This window comes from Salvelinus fontinalis, chromosome 20, assembly GCF_029448725.1.
Source record: "Salvelinus fontinalis isolate EN_2023a chromosome 20, ASM2944872v1, whole genome shotgun sequence".
NCBI lineage: Eukaryota > Metazoa > Chordata > Actinopteri > Salmoniformes > Salmonidae > Salvelinus > Salvelinus fontinalis.
Window position 1 is genome coordinate 5,397,042 of NC_074684.1, and position 22,639 is coordinate 5,419,680.

Below are 22,639 nucleotides of genomic sequence, written 5' to 3' on the forward strand. Positions count from 1 at the left end.
GCATAGCCTTATTGATGTGAGGCAGGGGTCCCAGCTCTCTCCTCTCTTCGGGGGTTCCCCGTGAATAAAACAGCAGCCCTACTTCCATCAGGGGCTGCTTGTAGGGGTGGGGAGTTCAGGGGGAGGCTGGGGAGATTCAAGTGGGAGAGAGGGAGCCCGCTATGAAGCGAGCTCCGTTACCTATGATTACACTCATGGACGATGATGCTAATGTGAAGCAGGGCTAACAATGTTGGAAGGCGCCTGGGGCTAGTGGACCAGAAGGGGAGAGGCAAAGGGAGAGGAAGCACAGTGTGTAACAACTAGACTGTGCTGAATCCCCAACTAGGGCTGTAGCAGTCATGACATTTTGTCAGTCGGTGATTGTCATGCAAATAACTGGTGGTCTCACGGTAATTGAACATTAACATAAACACGTTTCGCATCTCCGGCTTCCACACAGCCTACAAAGCCACTGATGCAGACCTTTGGAAGATCTACATTTTAAAAAGTCAAATAAATCCATTTAATATAGCCTACACCATCACATTAAATCCATTATTTATTTTAGACCGGTCCAAAGAAACATGATAGGCTAGATTTTCTTCCTATTTCAGAAGAACAGAACAGCATATTCTGAGTCGTCCTTATGCTTGGCCCTGGCTATGAGGGGCCCTGGCTACAAGTTCATTTAGCAGACAAGATTTGCTTAGAATTCCGTGGCATTATTTTTTAGTATTATGAATACAATTGAACATAGCTGAATAAAATAAAGGATATTTTCAACAAAAAATTTGTGGCTCAAATCGGTCTTATGTAGCAAAATTAGATTTTTTTTTTTTTTTTTTTCATTGGATAAAAGTATTGACTCAGAGCTACAAAATTACACCACAATTGAGGAACAATGGGAAAGTAATTTTGCTTTGAAAGTTGATAAACTTGTAGACTCACTTTTGAGAAAATGACCTTGACTCTTATGGTACTACTATTGGAGAACCCTTTGTCTACACCCATTCAGCATCGTTTACACCCTCTTAAGCGTCAGGTAGCCTAGTGGTTAGAGCGTTGGGCCAGTAACCACAAGGTTGCTAGATCGCATCCCCGAGCTGACAAGGTAAAAAATCTGTCGTTCTGCCCCTGAGCAAGGCAGTTAACCCGTTGTTCCCCGGGCGCAGAAGACGTGGATGTCGATTTTTGGCAGTGTTTTTTTCCCACTGTTTCAGAGGGGTTGGGTTAAATGTGGAAGGCACATTTCAGTTGAAGACATTCAGTTGTACAGTTGACTAGGTATCCCTGGTTTACATGATCCCATATGTGTTATTTCATATTTTTGATGTGTTCACTTATTTTGCAATGTAGAAAATGGTGAAAATAAAGAACCCCTTGAATGAGTAGGTGTGTCCAAACTTTTGACTGGTACTGTATGTGTGGAATTATTTTCATGTAGAATGGCCCCTACAAAGAAACGTCATCCGTACCCTGCACTCGAATAGCGAATGGAGGTTCAAGTTTTCAATATGTAAAGTGGATTAATGTGCTTAATTTCTAGAATTTAGCATTAACTTTAGCAGCACGAGAAAGCTGGAATCCTCTTTTAAATAGTGGCCAGTCAAAACTGTTTTCACCCTCAATTGCGCAATGACTGAGCTTATAAGAACACATGTTTCACAAGGCTCTCTAGAATCCAACTGTTTCAGGGGTCTCGGGCCACTTTAGTTAGTTGTGATACAAACCTTATCAAAACATATAGGCCGACTATGATTTGAAAAGACGGGGGGGATGCATGCCCTTTTTTTATTTTTTTTCAAGATTCCGCACGCTGGGCATCCTTCACAAGTGATAATATTCTCAATGTCATTTTGTCTTTACATATACTAAATAATATGTGTGAAATTAATTTAAAATGGGCAATTATTATGCACTTATTCGAACCGGGGCAGTGCTTTTCCCACAGTTCATTTTCATGCAAGCCAGGTAGGCTACTCCGGTTGTAAAGCAAAGCAATTTGCTTAATATTAGGAAAGTTGAGAAATAAATATAGTACACCTTGCCTATAGAAAGCTGATGGTGTCCTCTTCTTTTTAAGAGGCCATCAAAACTCTGTTTTCTCACGCAATTGCATAGCCTATAGCAATGGTCACCAACCTTTTGAGTCAAGATATCTTTCTGAGTCTAATGCAAACCGAGATCTACCGCTCAGATTTGTATTTTTATCTTGACTTGTAAAACGGAAACTTATGCAACGTTAACCAATTAAAAACAATTATGTAGCAATGAGGTTTGTGCAGTATGCTGTAGGCCCAATACACTTATCACTACATATGCCTATTGGCTATGCTTGAAATGCCCTGCCAATGTTGTTCATCTCAGACCATTTAAAAAATGTATTTCAATTTTAGGTATATGATGATCATACTGGTAATAGATAATTTGTTCTATTACGTGAGGCACAGCTAAGCATAATTCATACAAAAATAATAATTACTGGACTGATTGTCAGTCTGAGGGAGGGAGCAGCAGTGAGGCTGCCTCTCATCCTACTTACCCCCCCCCCCCCCCTCTCCATCTGCTGAGATAAGGGGACAGTATTCCAGCTGATGGTGAAACTCAAGTCGCACTGCATTAGTTCTGCTTCATGCACCAATTCATGTTGTTACTCCTATGACCAGAGAGAGTGAAATATTCCTCGGTATTAAGAGAGAAGCCGCTTCAACGCAAGCTTATCGAAACACTGCTATGCTCATTCATTGCTTCTGCAGTTCTTAGTGTAGCTTGAGTGGATGTAGTGAGAATGCACATTTTATGGCTTATAAGTGTTGAACAAAGTGTTGACTAACAACTTAAACATGAACTTACTCGTAAACAGCAGCTCTTTGCTGTTTTCGTTAAGTCTCTAGTCATGGAATTAAAAGTGGACATCTCACAGTATCAACTTTGCTGTGGATTTGAGGCTTCTTTTTAGTCTATGGCTCGAGGAAACTGTGCAGACACGGTTATCTGAGCTAACTGATTGGCCGGTGATAGGCCTTGATGGGTGCACTTGATTTGCTCTCTGGGCCTGCAGGGTAGGTGGAGTTCTACCTTCAGACACATCAAATGTTTCAAAATGAGAACACTTGTCTTCCCGGCGCTAGGGCTGCTGAATCAAGTGCACCTACCACCAACAGCAAAGGAAAGGCAGCCTTTTTTTTTTTTTTTTTTATTTTTTTAACAGAAATGTTTGGTGATTGACTAGGAATGCCTTGGAGATCGACCAGTCGATCGTGATCGACCGGTTGGTGACCACTGGCCTATAGAAATGTTGTGCAACATGGGCTTATAGGAACACTGTCATTCAATGCATCAACCAGCTATGAGGAGCGTTCTCTGCTGCAACAGGTGATCCGCTCAAACTCTGAATGCCAGGGCTCTCATGAAGTTTGATTTGTTTATTGCATTTATATTGATGTCTGAGGGATTAGAAGGACAATAGTGTGCTGAGTACCAGCCATTAGCGACTGGCTGATAGCAAGTTTGGTAGGCTACTAATAACTATCAGCAGCAGATCTAATTGTAGATCTAACTGGATAGGTATTTTAATTAAGCGAGAGTCTGGGTATTACATAAAGCAAATACCGTATTGCAGTCAAATCCTTCTCCCTCTTCCTGTTCCAATAATTTCAGGTTGACAGGAGTGCCTAGGTGGTTAGGGGTTGATTCGGGAATTGAGCAACCGCATCCCTCTCTTTAGGCCAGAGACTGGGGGTTCAGGGTTTTTGTTCATTTGTTGATTTGTTTAGAAAGAAGTTGATTTCCCCCCCCCCCCCCCCCCGCCTGAGTGTCTCACCTCTCCCACAAGGATCAACCTAGAGTGGAAGATTCAGAGGAGAACACATTCTCTAACACACACACACACACACACACTCAACCTTTCTCACATCACTTGCTTTTTGTCATGCTGAGGTCCTACCAGTAGTGCAGGCTTCAGGCCCCAGTCCGCTTTTCCCTGAGAAGCAGTGTAGCCCAGAAGGTGAGGAGAACGCTCTCAAACACACGCACTCACCTACTCTCTATCCTCTTATCTCGTTAGCCCTGCGGTGTGAGGAGGTGCTTCCGGTAGCGGAGGTCCCTGGCCCCAGGGTTCTCTCCCCCGAGGAACAGCTTCGTCTGGCCGACCAGGAGGAGAACACTCTGAGAGAACTGCGTCTGTTCCTCAGGGACGTCACCAAGCGCCTCGCCGTAGACAAACGCTTCAACATCTTCAGCAAACCTGTTGACATTGAGGAGGTGGGTAACAACACAGAGAATGCGTGATGATGTAGATACTAGATGTAACAGTGTACCTCGCTAGATACAGTAATGATAAAAAAAAGGAATGAGGTACCCTAGGGAGGTTGCGTCATTATTTGAGTCCTGTCCCCTCACCCTCTCGCCTCTATTTGAGTATTGCACTGCTTCTAGAGAATTGACAGTGCTGGACCGATTCCTCTTAACTGATTTTGATTTTAAATGGAGTGAATTGCACCAGATCAAATGGACTTTCTCCCTCCCCTCCTTCTCAGGTGTCAGACTACCTGGAGGTGATTATTCAGCCTATGGATCTATCTATGGTCATGACCAAGATCGACACCCATAAATACCTGACGGCCAAGAACTTCTTGGTGGACATAGACCTCATCTGCAGCAATGCCCTGGAGTACAACCCTGACAAGGAACCTTCAGGTACACATGGAGGGGTGTGTGTGTATTTAAAGACATTTCAAACATTGTGTACCAGGTTTACATTGAGGTTTTCAGTACATTTCTTGTCAGGAGATCTTGTGTAACCAAAATTCGGACAATGGATACTTAAGTAAATTTTATTTGTGTGCCATTTAATGTGCATAGTTTCTAACCCGTGAAGATCCTACAAAAACCGAATAAAATAATTCCACGCAATAAATCACACTGTATTGACCCCACTAAAAAATATTCATAACGTGTTGGTGGGTGTGGTAAAACGTAGGGCAAAAGCAAACAAATGGCCAGGGCTTACTTAATTGGGAGCACCTTTTACGGCCTGATCTGGGTACCTTTATACTTAATAGAACTGCAGAATTTCACTATCTGCTCTCCCAAGGAAACCACCTATGAAACATTTAATCCTTTCCTAAAATAAACATTCAGTTGGTTTTCCCTATACTAAATCTTAATCACCACAAAAAGGTTTTAATTACAGACAAAACATAACTTCTGTTCACAGGGAGGCCACAGTACCTCTTTAATCTTTTGTTTTAATCCGCCACAACATTTACTGTATATACTATTGACAATCTCCGTTGGATATTCACAACTTGCTTACAAATCAAATGTATTTATATAGCCCTTCTTACATCAGCTGATATATCAAATTAATTACTTCAAAATCATACAATGTGGTTTTCTGGATTTTTGTTTTAGATTCCGTCTCTCACAGTTGAAGTGTACCTATGATAAAAATTACAGACCTCTACATGCTTTGTAAGTAGGAAAACATGCAAAATCGGCAGTGTATCAAATACTTGTTCTCCCCACTGTATATAGATAGATAGATACACACACACACACACACACACACTTGAAGTCGGAAGCTTACATACACCTTAGCCAAATACATTTAAACTCTGTTTTTCACAATTCTTGACATTTAATCATAGTAAAAATTCCCTGTCTTAGGTCAGTTAGGATCACCACTTTATTTTAAGAATGCGGAACGTCAGAATAATAGAAGAGAGAATTATTTATTTCAGCTTTTATTTCTTTCATCACATTCCCAGTGGGGCAGAAGTTTTTTGTAGCATTGCCTTTAAATTGTTTAACTTGGGTCAAATGTTTCGGGTAGCCTTCCAAAAGCTTCCCGTAATAAGTTGGGTGAATTTTGGCCCGTTCCTCCTGACAGAGCTGGTGTAACTGAGTCAGGTTTGTAGGCCTCCTTGCTCACATACACTTTTTCAGTTCTGCCCACACATTTTTCATAGGATTGAGGTCAAGGCTTTGTGATGGCCACATCAATACCTTGACTTTGTTGTCCTTAAAGCCCTTTTGCCACAACTTAGGAATTATACTTGGGGTCATTGTCCATTTGGAAGACCCATTTGCGACCAAGCTTTAACTTCCTGAATGATGTTTTGAGATGATGCTTGAATATGATGCCATCTATTTTGTGAAGTGCATCAGTTTTTTTTTGAATTTGAAGCCCATGTCAAGACTTGCTAGTGACTGCTAAAGTGACTCGTCAGTGTAGCTTAGTGCTGAGTTTTTTTGAGAACGAACAGCTCTTTTGCAAGGTTATTAAAGCTAATTATATTATTAAAGGTATGGATATGGGCCTACTGATTTGAGTGTAAAAATGGATCAGTCATCTGCTGCTTTCTGTGTAGCAAAGCCCATGTTTAACACTGACTTTGTTCTTCAATCATACCTGTAGGTCCATTCATTGGCGAATGACTTTGTATAAAAGTGGCGGTACACAATCTGGCGGGGGGTCTTCCCCCTAAACATTTTAGCAATTTTAAATCCATTTTCTTACAATTATGTATTGTTTCTCAACAGGGGCGGCAGCGCAGCCTAGTGGTTAGAGCGTTGGACTAGTAACCGGAAGGTTGCAAGTTCAAATCCCCGAGCTGACAAGGTACAAATCTGTCGTTCTGCCCCTGAACAGGCAGTTAACCCACTGTTCCTAGGCCGTCATTGAAAATAAGAATTTGTTCTTAACTGACTTGCCTAGTTAAATAAAGGTAAAAAAAAAAAAAAAAAAAAAAAAAAAAACAGGGAATCAGTCCATGTTCTCTTGACAGAACACAACCTTTTTTTCTTCTTTTTGACACAATAAACTAACAAACATTGGCAATTCATATCTTGCAATAAAACTGTACATATGACTTTAATCTAAAGAGAAGACAGGTTTTATGTTAAAGGTTATCTTATTTGAAAGACAGTCCTGATCATCTAGGCCTGGACGATAACAAAAAACACACACTGAATTAAAAAAAAAAAGATTTTTTAAAAATTGTAAAGCAATTTCTTTCTACTCAATTCTACAATTCATTTGACCAATTTGAGAGGTAAAGTCGTTACAGTATTCAATAATTTAGCTGTGTGTTTCGGATGGATTCAAGGCATTGGAATGTACCGTAGAAACACCATAATAGAGCTTGTTCTGCCCAATTTGGCTGGCTACTCTGTGTACTTATGGGAAAACACTGAAACCTACACTCCCACACAGTTGAATATAGCAGGGGTTGTCACTTAAGAAAAGGTGTTATCTAATCGATTAGAATAACATGCATTATTTAAACACGCAGGCTGTGTTGGTGTTTAAATGAAAGTGAAGGTTGTAGGAATGGATTTAGGCTTATGAATCATTCATAAGCAGTTGGAATGAATGTAGTGGGAAAAACGGTAAGAACTCAAGTTCCCATCGTATGCTGTGGCGTTAATTGAAAGCCATATAAATGGAAGCCTAGCGACCCCGACAGCATTCAATTAAACTGGACGTTGTATTTCTCAGGGAGCCTCTTTGTCTCTATCTCCCTGGGATACTGTACATCTGTGGGCCAACTAAACTAAAGGAGGTTTCTTTCTCGCTGCTTGTTGCTCAGTTAAGTGGTTAACCGAATAGCTACCTGACTATCTCCATTGACACTTTTTTCCACTCGTCTCATATGCCCTGCTGTTACTGTTTATTATTCTTCACTTTATTCCTAGTTATCTACTTATCTACATCTATTAACTCGTACCCCTGCACATCGACTCTGTACCGGTACCCCATGTATATAGCCAAGTTATTGTTACTCGTGTATTTTTTTTAATTTAAAGAAAACATTATTTTCTATTATTTCTTTTATTTCTCTGCATTGTTGGGAAGGGCCTGTAAGTAAGCATTTCACTGTTGGTCTACACCTGTTTATAAAGCATGTGACAAATACAATTTGATTTAAATGCAGCTTTATACACATGAGCTCACACACGGATGAATAAATCATATCTGTGATTTGGCAGGCGGAAGGCCCAGGTCCTTTGTTTGATTGCAGTGGCCACAAATGATGCACTAAAGGCCCCTCCCCATTGTGAGCTCTGAGACACTGAAAAATACATTTTGTGTTCTGTCCTCTTCCTTTGTCTTCCAAATAGTCCTCTTCTCTTCCTATTCTTTATTTTTCTTCTCTTCTTCCTCCTTTCCTCCACTCCTCTCTTCCATTTCTCCTCCTCCTGTTTGCAGTAAAAGCAGAGGCTGTACTCTGCTATCTTGAAGAAAGGTCTTGTTCCCCTGTTTCCTCTAACTTCATTAAGTTAGAAAACTAAATCTATCCGCTCAACACAGTGTAAACCCCGCATTCACAAACAAACCAGCTCCACCACTCTAGAGGAAAACACCCAAACATTTTCAAACTCGCAGCAAAACACTGTTTACACATAACACAAAGTAGGTGGCAGAATGTCCTTGTCAGCTCTCGACAGAGGTGACACGGGGTTCGATAAGGGTACAGACCTCCACTCAACACTCGCCCTGCACCCTGTCGCCCCATACTCTGACAGACAGTACAGGACTGTACCATACACACAAACACACACACACAGTCTTCCAATTAGTGGTTAGAAGCTGTCAGATGGCGACCTCTCTGGCCCTCTTTCTGAACCTGTTGGTTGTGTGGCATAATGAGAGGAGGATGTCTGTTTACACACATACATGCGCGCTCATGCAAACACTCAACTCACTGACAACCAGCTTTTAGGATAAAGATTTTTTGTTAGAGGGAAGTGTGTGTGTGTGTGTGTGTGTGTGTGTGTGTGTGTTGGATATTCAATATGTGTGTCTCTGAGAAGGGAGGAGAGATTGACTGTATGCCTGAGGTTTGTCTCCTTACATTCACCACCAAAGGCAGCTATTTTGTCTGCATCCAAACAGTAAGAGACCAATAATCCCTTGCTCCCGGTGTTGGAGGCCAGGCAGGGACACATCCAGTAGTTTGTGTTGTGGCCAGCAGAGGGTGTGCTTGTGAAGGGCAGAGGCAGGGAGAGAACGATGGCAGGGCATAAACCTCGTAGGCCCGAATTAATATCTGTCATATGATTCTTCAGGCCTAAGTAATTGAATCTGTAGATATAATGTATCTACAATGCCAATACATAATTGAGTGCATGTGTGTGTATTAGTGACAGAATGTGTTCTCTCCCTCCAGATAAGATCATCCGCCACAGAGCGTGCAGTCTGAAGGACACGGCGCACGCCATGCTGGCCTCGGAGCTCGACCCAGAGTTCAACCGCATGTGTGAGGAAATCAAGGAGTCACGCAGGAAGAGGGGTGAGGAACACACACACACACGTTCCTTGCCTGTAGGATTGCCAGAAAGTGTTGCTTTAGCTTAAGGCTCAGTGGCGGAAAAAGTACCCAACTGTCATACTTGAATAAAGTTAGATACTTTTACTTGAGTCATTTTCTATTAAAAGGTAAGTCACCCAGTGAAATTCTACTTGAGTTAAAGTATTTGGTTTAAAATATACTTGAGTATCAAAAGTATAAATCATTTCAAATTACTTATGTTAAGCAAACCAGATGGCACCATTTTCTTGTTTTTATTTATTTACGGAAAGCCAGGGACACTCCGACACTCAGACATTTACGAACAAAGCGTGTTTGTTTAACGATTCCGCCAGATCAGAGGCAGTAGGGATGACCAGGGATGTTTGATTGATAAGTGCGTAAATTTGACAAGTACTTTTGGGTGTCAAGGAAAATGTATGGAGTAAAAAGTACAATATTTTCTTAAAGAATGTAGAAAAGTATAAGTAGTCAAAAATATAAATAGTAAAGTACAGATACCCCAAAAACGACTTTAGTACTTTAAAGTATTTTTACTTAAGTACTTTACACCACTGCTAAGGCTGTGTACTATGCATTAACTTGTAATGTTCCACTAGTTTACAGTTTGTTCGCCTGCTCCAGGGTGGTTGTGAATACCTAACTAGACTCTAATGGGAACCAATGTTGATTTATTCATACAGTTGAAGTCGGAAGTTTACATACACCTTAGCCAAATACATTTAAACTCAGTTTTTCACAATTCCTGACATTTTAATTAGAGTAAAAATGTCCTGTCTTAGGTCAGTTAGGATCACCACTTTATTTTAAGAATGTGAAATGTCAGAATAATAGTAGTGAATAATTTCAGCTTTTATTTCTTTCATCACATTCCCAGTGGGGCAGAAGTTTACATACACTCAATTAGTATTTCATAGCATTGGCTTTAAATTGTTTAACTTGGGTCGTTTCAGGTAGCCTTTCAGGTTTCAGGTAGCCTTCCACAAACTTCCCACAATGAGTTGAGTGAATTTTGGCCCATTCCTCCTGACAGAGCTGGTGTAACTGAGTCAGGTTTGTAGGCCTCCTTGCTCGCACACGCTTTTTCAGTACTGCCCACAATGGGATTGAGGTCTGGGCTTTGTGATGGCCACTCCAATACCTTGACTTTGTTGTCCTTAAGCCCTTTTGCCACAACTTTGTAAGTATGCTTGGGGTCATTGTCCATTTGGAAGAACCATTTGCGACCAAGCTTTAACTTCCTGACTGACGACTTGAGATGTTGCTTCAATATATCCACATACTTTTTCCATCCTCATGAAGCCATCTATTTTGAATAGTGCACCAGTCCCTCCTGCAGCAAAGCACCACCACAACATGATGCTGCCACCCCCGTCCTTCACGGTTGGGATGGTGTCCTTCGGCTTGCAAGACTTACCCTTTTTCCTCCAAACATAACGATGGTCATTATGGCCCAACAGTTCTATTTTTGTTTCATCAAACCAGAGGACATTTCTCCAAAAAGTACGATCTTTGTCCCCATGTGCGTTTGCAAACCGTAGTCTGGCTTTTTTATGGCGGTTTTGGAGCAGTGGCTTCTTCCTTGCTGAGTGGCCTTTCAGGTTATGTCGATATAGGACTCGTTTTTACTGTGGATATAGATACTTTTGTACCTGTTTCCTCCAGCATCTTCACAAGGTCCTTTGCTGCTGTTCTGGAATTGATTTGCACTTTTCGCACCAACGTACTCTAGGAGGTGGCTGCGTCGTCCCATGGTGTTTATACTTGCGTCCTATTGTTTGTACAGATGAACGTGGTACCTTCAGGCGTTTGGAAATTGCTCCCAAGGATGAATCAGACTTGTGGTCTACAATTTTTTTTCTGAGGTCTTGGCTGATTTCTTTTGATTTTCCCATGATGTCAAGCAACGAGGCACTGAGTTTGAAGGTAGGCGTTGAAATACATCGACAGGTACACCTCCAATTGACTCAAATTATGTCAATTAGCCTATCAGAAGCTTCTAATGACATAATTTTCTGCAATTTCTCAAGCTTTTTAAAGGCACAGGCAACTTAGTGTATGTAAACGTCTGACCCATTGGAATTGTGATACAGTGAAATCATCTGTCTGTAAACAATTGTTGGAAAAATGACTTGTCATGCACAAAGTAGATGTCCTAACCGACTTGACAAAACTATAGTTTGTTAACAAGACATTTGTGCAGTGGTTGTATGTAAACTTCTGACTTCAACTGTATGTAAACTTGTATAGTCACAGAGAAAGACGATCACGCACAAACACACTTGTTAGTGTACACGCACAAGGAGAATGTAGATAGAGTATTGGTAGTAATAGGTACTTGGTTGTACAATATGTTCATACTTATGCATGTACATTCCGCTTGATTCTATACACAGAATCACCCACACACATGCAAACATACACATACATACAGGATCATGTGCAAATCTACACACACCACATATTTATCAATGAATAATCCTGTACGAGCATGCATGCAGAACAGAAACACGCATGTGAGTATAACTGAAGTAAGCCGCTCTTGTGATGGAGGTGGAATGAGGAATTGGGGATGGAGGGAAAAGAGAGGATGGGTTGTGTGCAGGCTGATACACTCTGAGCACATAAGAGCTTTTTACTACCGTATTATTGAAACTGCTAAGGCTTAGTCTCCTGTCTTAGAAACACAGTCTCATCAAAGACTAGGGGTTTTCTAGGGTCACACACATCACTGCTGATTTCCTCCGTTTCACGGTGATGCGCACGCACACACAAAGCCGCCGCAAATTAATATTTTAGGAGCAGAAGTCAACTAGCTGAAAGGGAATACAGCAGTGAATATTTAATGTGCCAGTAGAGATGCTAAGGTATCCATTTGTCCTGTTCGATTGCCTGGTGTTGGGTTGCGTCAGCAAAACCTAATCTTGGCTGATATGGTTCTGCCCTGGAGTCGGGAAGAAGTGTGTGTCTGTGCGCTACGGGCTGACCTTGTAAAACAACACATTTCACTGCGCCTTTCTTGTGTATGTGACAATAAAAAACATATTTTTTTTATTGACCCTGTATGTTGTCTGCAGACCTCCAGATTCCGGATGTGCCTCCTGTCTCCCTGGCTGTCGTGGTAACCACCAGGAAGCCGGCTGGAGAGGAGAACGCTGGGAGTAGCACTCAGGGAGAGGCCGTCGACAAGCACCACTGCAGCAGTGAGTACCACACATATACACAAGCATACTCATTTAACACACACACTGGGAGGCACCCACACACATGCTCAACTAACACTCACACCACGGTTGACTCACGTGAGACGTGTGACTCAACACGGCTGTCTGTGTGTGTAAGGTGTAGAGGTGTTCAGATCGGTGTTCAGAACATTTAGAACGAGGTCATTTAGCTGATTACAGATCCACCCTCCCACAACTCAGCAGCCTCACCGTGTTAGCTCAACACACGCGCACACAGTGGGCAGCCACGTTAGAGAGACTAGTCTTCTCTCCTGTGTCTACGTCGTCCCAGCGCTGTGTGGAGCGTGATCACGCCACATAGCAATTACCTGCTCCCACCACCAGGTGCACACGGCGGGGGGGGGCAGACAGACCAGATCATTACCTGCCTGTACTACTGACCAGAAGGGAGTGTCGATGTTATTGGAGGATGCCTGAGGTTGTTGCCTGTACCACTGAGTTTGTCTGTCTGAATGAATGAAGATTTTTACAACTCTGATTTTAAATCTTCTGCTGTATTTGAATCCTGGTTCAGCCTAGTTACCTGGTGTCCCCTCCCAGTTTAGGCCGACTTGTAAGATTTGTCTAAACGTATTGTTTCAGAATCTGTTGGGTCACAACCACTAATAACGTAAATAACAAATAAAGCCACCACACTTACAGTATAGGCACTACTGGACTAGATCTTACTCCATACTCTGTTCTGCCACAGCATGGCGCTTGTCTATCTGGAGACCTGTAATTGGCCTCCTGCTGTGTGTGTTAACCAGAGTTTTGGCCCAGGGAGAAGTAGGCCTTGACTAGAGCCTTTTTTACTTTCAATATTTTGTGTGTGTCTTAGCTTCTAGCTTGCTGTTAATTATCTGTCTGGATCTAGGAGGCGAGAAGCGATGCTGGATTTATTGTACACCACTTTGCCTTAACACAATTCAGGGTTTACAGTGTGGACTTGGATTGATGTGTTGAAGTCATTTTTTCCCTTTGTGTGTGACTTATAGGCATAAGAGTATAAACTATAAGTACAGTACATAGTATAAACACAACCAGCTTCAGTTACAGTGGATCAATGGATACAGTGGATCCCTTTTCTAGGTAGTTTTTCCTAGCCACTGTGCTTCTACACCTGCATTGCTTGCTGTTTGGGGTTTTAGGCTGGGTTTCTGTACAGCACTTTGAGATATTAGCTGATGTATGAAGGGCTATATAAAATAAACTTGATTGATCAATCTTTGACCTCTGTCAAACCTGTAGAATTGTTTGTCATCACGTTTGTTTCCAATAATGCAAGGCCTTTCAAGTGATTGACTAAATGCATGTAGTAGTCAAGGAGATTCTTTTCTTCCTTTTTAATCAAAATACTTCAAGCTCTCTTTATTCTGTGGGTGTATTCAACACAATCAGCTACAACCACATCTGACCTCAGTCAATCCTCTAACAATGTTTACATTGTCACATTTGCTATTACTAACCCAGGGGGTTTTAAATGGTTGTGAATTTCATGTAGAAGTAGTCAAGTATATTATGTTCCTCTTCTGTTTACCCTGTCTGACCAATCCAAGGAGGTTAAATTGGCGAATTGTCTCCCCCATTAGTGTCTCCCCTTTTTATCTCAGGAGCCAAAGCAAAGTGTTGCACATGTCAGTCACTAATTCACTGTGTCCCACAACTTATCACCACGCTCCAGAACTGAATTAATTAGCTCGGGTAATTCATTATTTCATCATCGGCAACCAATTTTCACCTGGAGCACTTTGGTGACATGTCCAATTAATTGATCAGGGGGAATCAATTAGGTGTTGAGATAGATATGACAGAATCTTGCACACACTGCCCCCCCTTTGGGAAGAGCGAGACTGCCGCTGATGAAGTTGTCTCTAGGCAGAAAAACATAACTGGCCTTGAATCAGTGTCTAGGGGCAACTCCATCAGCAAAGGTTACGATTGGGTGAGGGTGAACCAGAGTGAATTTGGGTGAACTTCTACCCAGGGCCTTCAGTTAGCTCTATTTCCTATAGCACTGTGTGGTAGCCCCACGTGATTTTGGCCGAAAGTTGTGCACTATTGAGGAATCTGGGACCGAGCTCCAGTTCAGAGCCATTAGGCTACCTGTTTAGTTTGGGCCAAATATTGTACTAGGCTATATGGGGAAATATGGAGTTATTTGAGCCCCATAACCTATCGGTTTAGGCTGTGCCAGCCCAGGCCCCTCCTGGGTTTATAGTGAGGGCACTGCCAGGAGAATGTGGAGGAGAGGTCGACCACTGTACCTTCCCCTCATCCATAATTCACTCTCCTGTGTTCCCATTCATACGCCTCAAGTTTCTACAAACCATGTGAGCTGACTGTCTTTAACTTGGGAATACTTGGCTATTTGTGTAGGCACCTTGTAAATCCTGCATGTTCATGTTAACACAATTAGCTGTAGCTCTGCCGCTCAGTTTGCCGTTATAGCAGTTCTTGTAAAATGTCCTGCATTAGCTCTAGGCGTATATTTAGAGAGCTTTGTTAGTTGTCGTCGTCCGTCCCCCCCGTCCCCCCCCAGACATTCAGCTTTTATGTTGACTGTCAATGTTATCCATGATTGGAAAGGAGAGCCCATCAGCTGTTTTTTTCTTCTTTGAGTAATATTCCAAGAACTGCCGACATAAGTCAAGGAGAACACTCTACCGGCATGATATAACAATGCTGTCACAATGACATTTCAGTCATTTAGCAGACATTCTTATCCAGAGTGACATACAGTTGGTGCATTCATCTGAAGATGACTAGGTGGGACAACCACATATCTCCGGCATAGAAAGTACATTTTTCCTCGACGACATAGTTGTTAGTAGTCAGAGCTGGGAGGTAGGGAGGGTCGAGTGCAAGTGCTGGTTAAGTGTTTCAAGATAAATGAATAGTAAAAATCTTACGTTGGGTTTCAGATGTTTCTTAGCTTCAGGGGGAAGCTGATTCCACCATTGGGGTGCCAGGACAGAGAAGAGCCGTTTTCACAAGTCATTTAACGCAGTAGGTTGTAAAATGGCGTGTAATAAGGCCTGTATAGAGTTGTTCGAGCTAATGCATTTTTCCCTTGGGAGACCAGCATGGGAAAAAGTATGAAAATGTAAGCAATCACTCACTACTTACTGTAAGTCACTCTGTTTAAGAGCATCTGCTAAATTACTCTAAATGTAAACATATATGTACTACAGGTTAGTCAATATGGCGCCCAAAGCAATAGCCTGCTGGAAGCTGAATGTCTTCCTGCCTCTGTTGGCTCTTTCACGTTCTGCCTCAGTCCACTCACACCGTAGTGGAAGCAACCATCCTTTTCTCTCCTCTCTCTCTCTCCACCCTTTCTCTCACTCTCCCCTGCCAGCCAAATCATCAGAAGTTCTTGATGAGAAGAGACATTTATTTGTATTTTTTTACAAGTAAACACTTCTTCTTGACGACATGGGTGGTTGAATAGACCATGACCTGGATATGTGCTATGGAACAACAGGGGAAGTAGATGCATGCACACACATGGTGTTTCTATTGTGTGTATTCAGAGATTCTTCAATACACACTGAGAACAAAACTATCTCCCTTTTTCTTTTCTGTTGAATGCCAAGGATGTGTCCTCTTCAAGCTCGTATTGAACTGGCCAAGTAAAGACTTCCATTGTTGGCGCTCACGGTTGTGTTCAGTATGCATGCAACAGAAAACTAAGAGAGCTCACTGGAGAGCCGCAGGCCCATGTGCTTGTGGACACTGAGGTAGTGTGTGTGCTCATCCAGGCATGCTGTACCCCAGCTGCTGCTACCTAAGAAACAAAACCAGCTGACCCACATCCCCTCGTGGGCAACACAGACACCGCATGGACTCATGTTAAGGAGCACACAAATGAGTCATTTAGTTTCTAAGGAAACTAAACGTATTAGGATACAGGTAAAGTCATATGATGGGAACAGTCTAACAATTCATTTCTGAGGTCAGTCCTAACTGTTTTTGACTCTTCTCCATAAGAGCGTAAGCTTTGATTGGGTAAAGTATTGTAGCAAATTAGAGTACATTCTTCTGTTGAATAAAGGAACAGCCCAAGACTAGTAGGTAATGATCAGGCCCTTTCACATTCACAGTTTCCCCCTCAGTCAGTGGAACACGCCAACTAGAATGTTTCATAGAGCAGAGAGGACGTTCCCAGCTCTACAGACCCACCAGGTGTCAGACCAGACACTATTAGCATAGCAAAGATAATTAAATGACCACAACTTTTTCAAACTGAAACTTTCAGTGCTTGTTAGTACAGCAATATGGATGCTCCTTATGGTAGCAGACCGTAGCTGTGAAATGAATTTGAAGTAAGAAATAGTCAACGCGTTACACTTTCTGATGTCTCTTCTTTTTTCTTTTTTTTTACATAACTGTTATACCTAGTCTATCGAATAGTTTTAGTTTAAATTACTTTGGGAAGAGTAGGGAAGGGCTACAAGCTTCGCCGTTGATCGACGTGCATGCATGTGAAAGAGCGGAGTCTTTTGGGGGGGGGGGGGGGGGCAGTGCACTTTATTGTCCACATCGTCACTGCGTTTCACCCAGAGAGGAAGTCCGCCTTGTGTATTCTGTATCTACTAGGGGGCTTGGGAAGCCAGAGTAGCTAACCAAGCAAGAGGATCCGAGACACTCTGACTGTAGCTAGCGATGGTATTTGAACTTCTGGATCCGGTGTTATGTGCCTTTTGTCTGGTGTTCTGTGCTTTTCAACTCTACCTTTTTTTAAGGATTTAACTAGCCGAGGAAGTAAACATGTCTCTGAATTGCAATTGCTACAGGTTGAACTGCTAGAACTTGAATGGCTCTTAGTACTCAGGACAAGAAAAAATGCCCCCTGAACACTACAAGAGGGGGCGATGGAGAATACATGTCTCTTGTACAACAACCTATACGAAGCATTAACAAGGAAAGACATTTTCAATACTTCCGATTGTCCCAAAGACTACCATAATGAGTCACTTCAATCCTTGGGGTGTTTCTCATTTTTTAGGCTCAAGACTTTTACATTATCTACATGACCATGTATAACCTTGTGGTACATGGGTGAGTGACTGTCCATCTGTAGATAATAAGGACAGACCCCCCCCGCCCCTCCCTCCAAGACATTAACCCAATTTACATATCGCATGTACAAACGAGTACAATTTTGACTGATTTCAGAACAGTAATATTTTCTGCTGAAAGTACAAATAACCAGATATTTATTTACGATCACGAGAAGGTATCACGAGGGAAATAGTGCAATAAAACAAAAAAAATCCTGCAATATTTAACACAATACTGCAGTGTAAAACACAATATTAAACACAATACTGCAGTGTAAAACACAATATTAAACACAATACTGCAGTATAAAACACAATATTAAAAACAATACTGCAATGTAAAACACAATACTGCAGTGTAAAACACAATATTAAACACAATACTGCAGTGTAAAACACAATATTAAACACAATACTGCAGTGTAAAACACAATATTAAAAACAATACTGCAATGTAAAACACAATACTGCAGTGTAAAACACAATATTAAACACAATACTGCAGTGTAAAACACAATATTAAACACAATACTGCAGTGTAAAACACAATATTAAAAACAATACTGCAATGTAAAACACAATACTGCAGTGTAAAACACAATATTAAACACAATACTGCAGTGTAAAACACAATATTAAACACAATACTGCAATGTAAAACACAATATTAAACACAATACTGCAGTGTAAAACACAATATTAAAAACAATACTGCAATGTAAAACACAATACTGCAGTGTAAAACACAATATTAAACACAATACTGCAGTGTAAAACACAATATTAAAAACAATACTGCAGTGTAAAACACAAGACTGCAGTGTAAAACACAATATTAAACACAATACTGCAGTGTAAAACACAATATTAAAGACAATACTGCAGTGTAAAACACATCATTAAAGACAATACTGCAGTGTAAAACACAATATTAAAGACAATACTGCAGTGTAAAACACAATATTAAAGACAATACTGCAGTGTAAAACACAATATTAAAGACAATACTGCAGTGTAAAACACAATATTAAAGACAATACTGAAGTGTAAAACACAATATTAAAGACAATACTGCAGTGTAAAACACAATATTAAAGACAATATTGCAGTGTAAAACACAATATTAAAGACAATACTGCAGTGTAAAACACAATATTAAAGACAATACTGCAGTGTAAAACACAATATTAAAGACAATACTGCAGTGTAAAACACAATATTAAAGACAATACTGCAGTGTAAAACACAATATTAAAGACAATACTGCAGTGTAAAACACAATATTAAAGACAATACTGCAGTGTAAAACACAATATTAAAGACAATACTGCAGTGTGAAACACAATATTAAAGACAATACTGCAGTGTGAAACACAATATTAAACACAATACTGCAGTGTGAAACGCAATATTAAAGACAATACTGCAGTGTGAAACGCAATATTAAACACAATACTGCAGTGTGAAACGCAATATTAAACACAATACTGCAGTGTGAAACGCAATATTAAAGACAATACTGCAGGGTGAAACGCAATATTAAAGACAATACTGCAGGGTGAAACAAAACGTGCATTAAAAGACATGTTACTGATCAATGTTCCTGTGAAAGTCATAGTTACAAACGGGAGATATTGATCAGGAGGAATAGACGTCATCCATGGTACCATGGCGTCGTAGAAGGCCTTTGCTGGATGTTGCCGTTTCTTTAACTCATCCATCCGCTGCACAATGTCAGTGACCCTAACGATCCTCCGCTTTCTTCCTCTTCCTGCCACCGGAGCTGGGTTGGGGAGATAATACGGAGGTTGATGGAGTTGCAGGGCAGAGAGTGAGGGTGCTCCTGGATGGTGCATTGGTGAGAAGGGCCTGGGTGTTGGGGAGAGGGTCTGGGAAGGTGATGAACCACCTGTAGATCGGCCCTCTGGGCTCAGCGCCATCTCGGGCTGTCCAAAACACCATCCCCATCTTGCAATTTCAAGCAGATGGCGAATACATTTCAAGCAATCTTAAAACATCTCCATGGGCTCCTTTGAGTTAAAATGCTCACTCAAGAGAACTGATTTCATAAACATAAATCTGATTTACCACACACCGCAGTCTGTTTTCAGATCTTTGAACTAGCCCTGCTAATCATTAAGATAACAGCACAGGATATTTCCCACTCACAATTTCTCACATTGAGAAAAGAGCTGAACTCACATGTTCTATCTAGGTCTGCTAAACATAAGATCACAAACACACACAATGTACAAAAGGGGTCGGCTGCATGACGAGTACCTACCGTATCTGAAATTTGTGTGTTGACGATGTTTCGCGTAAACATGAAGCCAATCCAGTTGTCGGACAATCGTCTGGACACACACACACTGGCAACAGCCCCACTCCTAGTCTCTCTCACCCTTTTCAGATTGCGAACTTACCGGCCCCGAATCTTTCCATGTTTCTTTGATATCAGTATCGGTGTTCACATTGATATCTTGATATCTTCCTCCAGCGGTTGTCTTTTGCGTGCTTGTCCGAATACAACCGCATCGAAGGGTTGTAAAGGTTCTCGTATTCTCATCAGCCCACAGACTCTCCTCAACTGGACAGAGACCTAGACATCATTGCTCGTAGCAAAAGAACAAACCACGGACGGTTGCAAGTAGTAGAAGCAAAGTAGCAGCACGTTCCCCATTTTGTTTCTGTGTTTTTACCGGAAGGGATACCGGAAAAGATGTGATGGAGACACAGGGGTGGGACTTCTGTTGCAAAACTCACTCAATACTGCCCCCTCAAGTCTTCGCAAGGAATGATATGTTGCGTCTCAATTTCCAGGTAGCAAAAAACCTTTGCAACACTGCGTTACGCTCCGTACCTTCCATTTCTGTAGCGTGTGAATTTACCTTAAGCCTTTGTAGGGGCCCTATAAAATGTGTTGCGGATGGAATCACGAAATCCAGACATGAAAACGGAGTTCAACCATATTCAAAAATGTATTGAACTTAGTAGGAAATCAATTAAATGTATTGAATAAGACATGAACGAAATGCATCGGTGAGTTGTATTTTCCTACAGCTTTCTGAAACGGCACAGGAATGCCCCTGTCTGTGTGTGCGCTGTGCATGTATTTTTTCACATTGTGTAGCCATTAGCAATGATGCTTATGATAACCGTTTTCATGGAGAGATGGAAAGGCTTTCCCAAAAACCTTCTCAATTAAATGTTAAGTACAAAGTAGCCTAACCCTACTTGGCAGAATGATATTAGGATTATTTGCATCAATCCAGTGGCCATTTTGTTTGGCAAACTCTGGAGTCACATTTGCGTAACAAACATTGCTAACCAAACAACGGTCTCTTCCTGGTACACAGTTTAATTAAAGTGTAACTACTCCCAAAAATCTAAATTCCTTACATTTTCCCCAGACCTCAGAAGTGGTCTAGCATACTGATGTGGTTAAAGCATTGCTGTGGATTGAAAAACATGGGGAAAAACAAAAACCTGGAAAAATCAAAACTGAGAATACAGATTTAGAATTTTAGGACCCATATAGGTAAAAAAAAATATTTGAAACATTGAATATGGCCTTAATGCTATTAGCCCATAGAAATAGAATGTGGTCATGTTTGAGAGTCTCAGCTTTTTATGGTGGGGTCATATTAGTTTCTACCTCAAACCATTCGGATGCTACATTCGTTTATGTGACAAGATCTGTTCGGATTTGGGATGCCGGCGCCAGCAACCAACGAGTCCCGTGAAGCTTGTGGGTGTCGTACAGTAAACAATTTCTAGCCCAAGCGTTTTTTTGAGAAGACCGATTTTCGGAATGTCTCTGGGTTTGACAAACAGCTGTAGCTCTGCCACCTTCCGCTGTAGCTCTGCCACCTTCCGCTGCAGAGACGAAAGGCCGACATCGTAGGGTGCGTTGGATTGAGATGCAGCCCATGCAAAAAAACAGAAGTTTCTACCTTAATAAACAGACAGACTTTGATGGCAATTTTTGTATTATGCTAATGACATTTATGCGCGGGTGTGGACAGCAACTCTAGGGGGCTGACACTCCATGTGGAAAGACTGGAACAGAAGGTTTCATCTGAATCTCCCCCAGTACCTAATATCACTCTTATTTTATATTATTTGAAAATGGAAGTCGCAAGAAGCATTTGGCCCCATCTGAAACTGTTAAGAGTCTTCATGTTATTAGATCTGGACCTAGAGATTTAGTCACAGCTGTGTTACCCATTGGCCACACAAACATACACACCCTGTGGTGCTAGCTAATGAAATCCCCCCAAGCCATCCAGCGATGAGCTCTCAGCATAAGCTGCCATTTTGTGTGCACAGATGCCTGCTGGAACATTGTGGCACCAAGCGGGAAATTAATGTAAAATCCACTCTGATGCCTTTTCTCTTCCCTTTGTTTTAGGGTGCAGATGAGCTCTGACAAGTGTGAATAGATCTCTCTGAGGACGAGTCTCTCTCTCTCGTGCTCTCTCGCTCGCTGTCTCTGTGTGTGTGTTTTAATTCCGCTCACGCAGCCCTAGTCGTTTGTCTTCCGGACATGTGTTAACTGTACACTTCCACTCTGCCAAAGTTGGTCGTTGTCCTCCAGAGTTTAATATCGCCGGTGTTATTGACATGCCATGCAGATAGTTGCAGATGGATATCATAGTAAATGACTGAATACCCTGTATGTCAAACAGGCCTGGAAGAGTTGCGTTTTGTTGATTGAGCATCTCTGGTTGACGCCTGCTTGCATGTCCAATGAGTCCGACTACTGTGTTGTTGCCAGGGGAAGTGGGGTTTGAAGGGAGCAATATAAAGTGTACTTCTGATGGTTAAGTCCATCTACATGACATTTGAGTCATTTAACAGATGCTCCTATCCAGAGGGTCTTTGAGTTGTGGGTTTGATTACTACTTTGGTTTTGTTGTGCTGAATGTTACTTAACGGGACTGCAGCCATAAGAAGTTGTTAACGGGATCGATATGACAACAGCCAGTCGAAGTGCAGGCCGCCAAATTCCAAAAACAGAAATCTCATAAGTAAAATTCCTCAGACATTC

General features: G+C 41.6%; 1 protein-coding gene across 2 annotated transcripts in view; it reads left to right on the forward strand.

Moving 5' to 3' along the window:
• The window catches only part of LOC129817184 (ATPase family AAA domain-containing protein 2B-like), a 117,635-nt gene that overhangs the window by 40,943 nt on the left and 54,053 nt on the right, over positions 1-22,639 (forward strand). For both annotated transcript variants that reach the window (XR_008753669.1, XM_055872178.1), the window contains exons 21-24: positions 4,049-4,245; positions 4,521-4,680; positions 9,159-9,281; positions 12,377-12,502. Coding sequence is in view for 1 of the 2 variants with exons in the window: in XM_055872178.1 (XP_055728153.1) it covers positions 4,049-4,245; positions 4,521-4,680; positions 9,159-9,281; positions 12,377-12,502 (606 nt within the window). In the remaining variant the exon portion in view is untranslated. The remainder of the gene's footprint in view (positions 1-4,048; positions 4,246-4,520; positions 4,681-9,158; positions 9,282-12,376; positions 12,503-22,639) is intronic.